This window comes from Chaetura pelagica, unplaced genomic scaffold, assembly GCF_000747805.2.
Source record: "Chaetura pelagica isolate M959 unplaced genomic scaffold, ChaPel_1.0 scaffold493, whole genome shotgun sequence".
NCBI lineage: Eukaryota > Metazoa > Chordata > Aves > Apodiformes > Apodidae > Chaetura > Chaetura pelagica.
The window spans coordinates 232842-241351 of NW_009952696.1; the positions used below are offsets into that span (position 1 = coordinate 232842).

Consider the following 8510-nt stretch of genomic DNA (forward strand, 5'->3'; position numbering starts at 1 on the left):
AGCAGAGGGACTGCCATTAGGCCTTTAACCCAAGCAGCATCAGCCTGTGTTTTGGAGCTCCAACACAGGACAGGATGTTCACCACAGTGACAAAACCAAACTCTTCTTTTCAGCCCCATAAAATGCCCTGTGAAGCACAATGGCCTGATGGAAATCTCAATGCCTGGATTCTGCTTGAAGGGTCTGATTAGTAACCCTGGACTTGGCTTGCTGGTTCTTTGACTCCATCACTTTGAGTTTGCCAAAGTCTACCTGGCTTAGCCCTGCCCATTCCAGGGACAGTCTGGGACACTTGCATTCCTCACAAAAAGGAAGGGACTCCTGGAGCTTTATTGCTCACCACTGAGCCTTACAAAGGAAATTAAAAGAGCTAAGAAGGGCCCCAAAGAGGACACCTGCTTCTGAAGGAAAGCCACCAGGCATGAAAAATTGGAAGCATTTCCTCAGAGGACAAAGAGAGAGAAAGGCCTGAACTTCAGTGAAAATATCTTCATTTGCCGAAATATGTGAGTCCCTTATTAAATTATTGTTCTGTTGAATAACAGTATTGAGCAAAGGGACCAAAACTGTGTCATTCTAGATTGCAAATGAAACCAGGGAATTCAGTGGTGGGAGATAAACCACAAGCCTAGGATGTCCCAACCAGAAAATAACAAAGTTTGGAGGTACAGAGAGAACCAGTCAGGCCACAGGCAGAGAGGGAGCACATGCTTGGGGTGAAAGCTGCACCTGGTCCTGAAGAGCTGAAGGCTCCTGCTGTGAGCACCGTGTCCCACTAGACACCCTCCTTGCTGCCAGGGTCCCAGCCCCACCACCAGGTCCTCAGAAAGCAGAAGTGCCCTGCCTGGGACGCAGGGCAACACAGGCAGGTTTCACATCCTCACCAGGGCTGCCTGGCTGGGGAGCTCAAACCAGCAGTTTCTCCAAACTGCAGACTTGCCACAGAAACTGGAGTACCACAAGGTGCAGGACTGAAGAGAGCAGCATCCCTGCTGTCCCCACTGTCCCCACCACTGGCCACACAAGCAGCTAAAAGCCACCCCAGGGAGACCTGCCAGCACAAAAGGCCTTTCTTTCCCCCGGGGGTGGTTTTCCAGTTCCCTTTCTTAAAGCAGCACCAACCCAGCTCGGATTGTCCCTTGATTCCTCTGCTCCCTTCCCACTCTCTCAGCAGTGGCCAGGCTGGGGACAATGAGGGATTCAACCTCTTGAGCAAAAGCCAGTAACAGTCCAACCACCAAATCCTTCCAAGCATCACAGAGATGAACTCTGACCTGAACTCTTACTTCTACCATTTATTTACTTGCTCTTTTATTTTAAACTAGTGCATTTCACAGAAGTAACACACCACCTCTCTTCACCAAACTCTCCCCCACAGGCCCATGTGTGCCACTTTCAGCCCCTTCCAACCATGTGCCTCAAGCAAGAGAAGAAACCCACGTCCACCCTGGCTACTGCAAATGACACAGTTCTTGCCACGGGGACCCAAGATGTCATCTAAGGCGCAGCTTTCCAAGCATGGAAAGCTGTGAGCTGCACTGGACACCTTGGACACCTTCCTGCAGCAAGCAGCCCATGGCTCAGGACTAATGGGGCTCTCCTTGTCACACCCAGGAACAGCAACCTGATGCCTTAGGAGAGGATCTGGTGACCTCTTTCTGGAGGAGCTGAGAGACAGGTCCCCACACAAGGACCATCAGCTCCAAGCTGGAGAGGGCCTTGGCTGACCAGGAGCCCAGAGGCTAAACAGGAAGGACTGGGAGTCAGCCCTGCTTCGAAGCCTGTACTGATACGAAATCCATCCTACAGGTGGGACACCTGATCAGAAGGGACTGGTTAATGTTTAATAAGCCACAAAAACATGGTGCAGCAGAGGCGCTTCCCGCCGGGCACTCACCGTCCTCCTGGCCGGGCAGGTTCTGCGGGCTGCGCATGCTCTCGTCCTGGCTGGGGCTCAGGCTGGAGTTCAGGTGCTGGTCAGCTGAGATCCATGTGGAGTCGTTCATATCAAAGTCCTCGCTGCTCACCGATGTCTCATCCTGGAGGAAAGCAGGAAAGGGTTAAGTTGTTGAGCTATTTTCTTCCCTCCTTTCTCTGGCTTTAACATCTCCTCACCACACTCCTTCCTAAAAACAATTTGGTGGGCAGCTCCTGCCCCCCAGGAGCCGCTGCTGGCCCCTCGTGCTCCCCAAGGCCAGGGCAAGCAGCCCTTCCCTCCACAGGGCTCTGCTTCCTGCCTGAAGACGTGCCTGAGCAATGGCACTGTCTCTAATTGAGGACAATTAGAAAGAGCTCGCATCCTGTAGGAGCGGATGGCTGAGCCCTGGAGTTTACCCTTTAATCTCCATCCACCCCAGTGTGCTTCTGGTGAGGCAGCGACATGTGGGAGCTGAGGATGGGCTGCAGCTCCACTGAAACGGCTCCATAAAACATCCTGGGACTTTCTTGAGATCATATCATCTGCTGCAGGAATCACTGGAGGACTGGTAGCAGTAGGGAGTGACCAGTGGGGCAGATCAGGGTAACAGCACCAATCCCCATCGACCTGCACTGCCTGATGCTGCAGAGGCTCCTGGAGAACAGCCCCAAGGGACTGCTCCCCCAGCCTGCTCCCAAGGGACATCACCTCCCTGCCCTCATCAAAAATGGCAACACACACCCTGGGATGGGGCTGGGGGAGCGAGGTCCCAGGCAAGGAAAGGACACCCCAGCTCAGCCAGGGAGCCTGGCCAGCCACCCGCTCCCCGATGGCATAGATGACATTCCTCTCTCCCACTCCTGCAGCTGAAAGGACATTTTCTCTCTCCCTCTCTCTCCCTTCTCGCTAACCTTTACAGTACTTCAAGACACAGCCCCTGGATCGCTTCCAGCACCGGAAAGGTCAGCCACAGGATTTCAAAACCATCATCATAAAGGCAGCACTGAGATCCTGAATGAGAGGAGGGGCTGTGGGACCTCCCCAGGCTCAACTCTCCAAACATGCAGCTTGGGAGGAAGCAGATACGTGTCCCCATACGAACATGGTCCTGCTGGTGATCCCTTTATCTGCCTTCCTCTCCTGCTCCTCTCCCAGTCTAATGGGCAGAGACCACATCCAGATCCCTGGAGTGCAGGGGAACACCGAAAATGTTGCCAGAACCGCCTTCAACTGCACTTTCCTTTGATTGAAACATTTCAAAGGCTTGTAAACCCTCTTCTCTTATTTATTTTTTCTCCTCTTGGTCCTGAGATAGAATATGATCCCCACTCCCTCTCCACATAAGAAGCAATTGGCAAGCACCCCTCCAACCAACGCCTGCGCCTCATAAAAACTGCCCTGTCTGGCCGCTGCTGGCTGACAGTTTTTATTGTGAACAAACACCTTTAAAGAAAGGCTTGTGCTTTTCCTCCTTTCTCCTTGACCCTGCAGACACATCTGCTGGCTGGGGGCTCACACCCACCCCAGCCTGCTCCCTCGATCTGCCTCCCAGGGAGTTTCCTGGAATTTACAGCTTGTGAATCCCTGGACACACCACAGGACGGACAAGGCTCAGCAGCCCCATGCACACCTGCTGCCAGGATGGGGACCCTGACCCCCAGACCTGCTATGCTGACCCCAGGTGCCCCCCACAACCCCCTGTGCCCAGGTCAGGCAGGGTGGGAGAGGGGAAGGCAGGGGGAGGCACAGTGTCTCCCAGGTCAGCACTGCACTGCTGCTGTGTCAGCCACAAAGCAATCCTGCCTCTCCAGAAACTCCATCTTGTATGTATGGGAACAGAACTCCAAAGGTCTCCCTCCCTGTTGCAAACTATAAATAGTCTCTTTATTGTAAGCATTTGCAGGGAGGCAGCCACCCTAATATCTGGCCTTCTTCACAAGGCTTACTCAAGATTACTGTCAGAGCTTAAGACACAAACGCAAATGCCAAGGTCCTTGCTGCCCACAGTCTCTCACCTGCCCGGTGTGGAGGAGGAGCCCTGGGAGCCACGCAGGGTGTTTTGGCAGCTGCCTGGCTGAGGCAGTGTCTGTGGTGATGTGCTGTGCAGGACACCCAGCCTGGGCACCCAAACTGCCACTCCAGAGCCAGCCTGCCCTCCACAAACTCACGCGTGGTGGAGCAGTGACACGAAGGATGCCTCGCGTGCACGTGCTTTGTAAAGGGTCTTATAAACGTGAACAGTTCTCTTGAGGTGCTATAACATCTGCCTATTATTAGAAATACCCTGAGTATCAAACCAGAAACTGATAAGCTATAAATGACTCAAGTCAAACAAGGCCATCACGCGTTGCAAGTCCCAGATCCAGCAGAAGAGCAGGTTGCTGCTGCGGGACCCTGCCAGGCACTCCTGGCCCTGTGTCCCCAGTGTCACCCCCTGTTTTACAGCCAAGGCTTTCTGCTTTCCAGCACTAACATCCTTGGCCAAAATACCAAGGGGACAAAGCTCCCAGTAGCACAGCCTGTCCTAAGGAAATGCAAAGCTGACCCATGCAGGCTGTGAGGAACAGTCAAAGCTGGTGGTAAGAAGTCCTGCTCCTCTCCCAGTCTAATGGGCAGAGACCACATCCAGATCCCTGGAGTGCAGGGGAACACCGAAAATGTTGCCAGAACCGCCTTCAACTGCACTTTCCTTTGATTGAAACATTTCAAAGGCTTGTAAACCCTCTTCTCTTATTTATTTTTTCTCCTCTTGGTCCTGAGATAGAATATGATCCCCACTCCCTCTCCACATAAGAAGCAATTGGCAAGCACCCCTCCAACCAACGCCTGCGCCTCATAAAAACTGCCCTGTCTGGCCGCTGCTGGCTGACAGTTTTTATTGTGAACAAACACCTTTAAAGAAAGGCTTGTGCTTTTCCTCCTTTCTCCTTGACCCTGCAGACACATCTGCTGGCTGGGGGCTCACACCCACCCCAGCCTGCTCCCTCAATCTGCCTCCCAGGGAGTTTCCTGGAATTTACAGCTTGTGAATCCCTGGACACACCACAGGACGGATGCGTGGACAAGGCTCAGCAGCCCCATGCACACCTGCTGCCAGGATGGGGACCCTGACCCCCAGACCTGCTATGCTGACCCCAGGTGCCCCCCACAACCCCCTGTGCCCAGGTCAGGCAGGGTGGGAGAGGGGAAGGCAGGGGGAGGCACAGTGTCTCCCAGGTCAGCACTGCACTGCTGCTGTGTCAGCCACAAAGCAATCCTGCCTCTCCAGAAACTCCATCTTGTATGTATGGGAACAGAACTCCAAAGGTCTCCCTCCCTGTTGCAAACTATAAATAGTCTCTTTATTGTAAGCATTTGCAGGGAGGCAGCCACCCTAATATCTGGCCTTCTTCACAAGGCTTACTCAAGATTACTGTCAGAGCTTAAGACACAAACGCAAATGCCAAGGTCCTTGCTGCCCACAGTCTCTCACCTGCCCGGTGTGGAGGAGGAGCCCTGGGAGCCACGCAGGGTGTTTTGGCAGCTGCCTGGCTGAGGCAGTGTCTGTGGTGATGTGCTGTGCAGGACACCCAGCCTGGGCACCCAAACTGCCACTCCAGAGCCAACCTGCCCTCCACAAACTCACGCGTGGTGGAGCAGTGACACGAAGGATGCCTCGCGTGCACGTGCTTTGTAAAGGGTCTTATAAACGTGAACAGTTCTCTTGAGGTGCTATAACATCTGCCTATTATTAGAAATACCCTGAGTATCAAACCAGAAACTGATAAGCTATAAATGACTCAAGTCAAACAAGGCCATCACGCGTTGCAAGTCCCAGATCCAGCAGAAGAGCAGGTTGCTGCTGGGGGACCCTGCCAGGCACTCCTGGCCCTGTGTCCCCAGTGTCACCCCCTGTTTTACAGCCAAGGCTTTCTGCTTTCCAGCACTAACATCCTTGGCCAAAATACCAAGGGGACAAAGCTCCCAGTAGCACAGCCTGTCCTAAGGAAATGCAAAGCTGACCCATGCAGGCTGTGAGGAACAGTCAAAGCTGGTGGTAAGAAGTGCCAAGGGAACATCTCCTGCCTGCTGGCCTGGGGCAGCCCCTGCAGCTCTGCCCATGCAATGGTGCTCCAGGGAGCTCCTCACACCTTTGTGCCTCTTCCCAGAAGCAAGAGAAAGGCTCTGACCTCAAGCATGGCTCTGGCTGTCCCCGTCACCACTGCTCTGGCCTCACCACTGCAGGTGTGACAATCTCCACTGCCCTTCGGCTGCATCCCTCACTGCTCTCTGGGACACCAGGGGCCACCAGCAAGCTCCCTCCTCAGGACACCCCTTAGAGACCCAGGGCTGAGCATTGCGACCTCCTTGTGTTGCCCATCAGGGCCAGCAGTGACTCCTGGCACTGCTGTCACACTCACACCAGGGATGATCCAGGGACAGCAGGCCCCAGCAGCAACACCCAGAGCACCCTCTGCCTGGCCAGGGCCCAGAAGGCCCGTTTCAGTCGCTGGAGTGGAGGGACCACAGAATGGCACACATCCTGGGATCAAAACATGGGACACCATAGCAGGATCAAAACCTAAATTCTGAATTCCCCTTGGATGCCCGTAACCTGGCTGAAGGCTGGGCCTTGAAGCAGGCTCCCACCATGCAGCCAAACAAGGAAGCACTTCTTAACAGCAGCAACAGCTCCCACTCGGAGCAATACGGTAAATCTAATCTACCCTTCCACCCTCTTTTGGCTTGCAAGTCAGGCAGCTCATTCTTTTTCCTCTCTGGGTTCTCAGGAGAATTCTCTCTGCTAATTTCTTCTTTCCTGTAAACAAACTTCAAATGAAACTTTCATTAGAAAACAGAATGTAGTCCATTACCAGCACCTGTCTCTGGACCGGCCGCCTTTCCCCCAGTTCCACGCCACTCGTGGCACAAATGGAAGTGACAGTGGCTGCCCTGACCAGCCAGCCCAGAGCTGAACCCCAAACCCTGGCACTGCCGCCCTTCTCCTTCCTGCCTTTCCCAGCTCTCCAGAGAGATCTCCTCACCCTGCAGTAAAGTCCCATCGCTTTGTTTCCAACGTTCACGGGACCGAGCGATCAAGGGTCAGGGAACGTGCGTGCGGCTCCTCTTCTGCAAAGGGAAGTCGGATCCTGCTGGTGCATTCACAGGCCACACCCAAACATCGGAGCAGGGCTCCCAGCACCGCACAGGGTTTGGAAAACAACATCCTTGCTCCTCTCCTTATCTACAGTCCAACATTCACAGCTGCTCTGCAGACACTCGCAGCCAATGTTTTCTAACCAGCCAAGGCAGACACCCGCATGTGCAGGACTGGCACTCGGCGTTTCTGTCCCACTTTCCATTCACCAATCTTGGAGCGCCGTGCGTGCGCGCGGCCGCTCAGCCTCTCAACTTCCCTCCCAGTTAGAAAAGTACTCTTCCTATTATAGAGCTGGAAGCCCCGGGTACTGACAGCCGCCCAGGCTGGTCCAAGAGCACAGCGAGTTGCTGGCAGATCCAGGAACACAATCAAGACCTCCGGACTGCAAAGCTTTAACTGCCAGACAAGGTTTCTTCACCGGCTGCTCTCCTTCCTGGAGAACAACCTCCCAGAGAGTGGCTGGAGCAGGGCAGGGGGGGAAGCTGCTCTTCTAACCCTACCTATCTCGTAAATATATGCAAGGCTATCGGTAACCTGCTTATTTTACAGCCAGGCTCAGTTTCTCAGGGACTGCCTTGCAAGTCTCTCTCCAGTCATTTACAGGCTGTGCCTCACACTTAGTATTCCAGGCTCTGAGTCTCAGGAAGGTTTATTTTTTTTTTTCTCTTGGAGCCCTTTTATTTTCAAACGTGTCCTTTCACACCACATCTACTGTCCCGATGGGATTTCCTCCCGCGGAGCAGGAACCGAGGCGGTGCGAGTTCCCCAGCGCCCAGCCCCGCTCGGTTCCCACCAGAAGCAGCCGTGTTTTTAGAGTCAACAAAAGGCAATGCGTGACTGGCAGCCGGGGCTGCCCCACCGCCGTGCCCGGCACAGGCAGCCCCCAGCCCTGCCCAGCCCGGGCAGAGCCCTCCAGCTCTCAGGAAGGCAACCTCATCTCCATCTCAGCAACTGTTTAAACCCGTCCCTCTGAGCATGCCAAGAAGGTATTGAACCAGATTTGACCCTAACTTAACCAGTTCAGCACAGAGAAAGGCTTACTAATGGAAGATAAAACACTCCAGGTCAAAGATTGATACTGCAGCCACGAACACCGTGGTGGTCAGTGCTTCAAAGAGCCCGAGCAGCCCCAAAGCACGCGGCGCGGTGGCAGGAGCTGTGACTGCGCTGCCTACTCGTGTGTGCAATTCACACACCAAACAGAACACCCCCAGCGCTCTTTGTCAGGTCACTTACATCCTTATTTACTGCCATTTCTGCTGATTTCTACGGGACGCAGCAAAAATAAAAAACAAACACGGGTATTTGTTAGTTCCCAAAAAACCGGCAGAAGAGTTAATTTAAAAGGCGAACGGCAAATGGAAGAGGAAGGGGGGGGTCAGCACCTCCGCCTCCCTCCCCCTTCTCCGAGGGCTCTTCTTCTGGGAACCCCCCCCCAGGAGGGTTCCCAGC

At 54.1% G+C, this 8510-nt stretch overlaps 1 protein-coding gene across 1 annotated transcript in view; it reads right to left on the reverse strand.

Annotated features, from left to right (window-relative positions):
- NOL4L (nucleolar protein 4-like) overlaps positions 1-8510 on the reverse strand; it is an 89550-nt gene that overhangs the window by 22612 nt on the left and 58428 nt on the right. The window contains exons 6-7 of the mRNA XM_009994005.1: positions 1898-2039; positions 1788-1818 (exon numbers count right to left, since the gene is read on the reverse strand). Coding sequence (XP_009992307.1) covers positions 1788-1818; positions 1898-2039 — 173 coding nt within the window. The remainder of the gene's footprint in view (positions 1-1787; positions 1819-1897; positions 2040-8510) is intronic.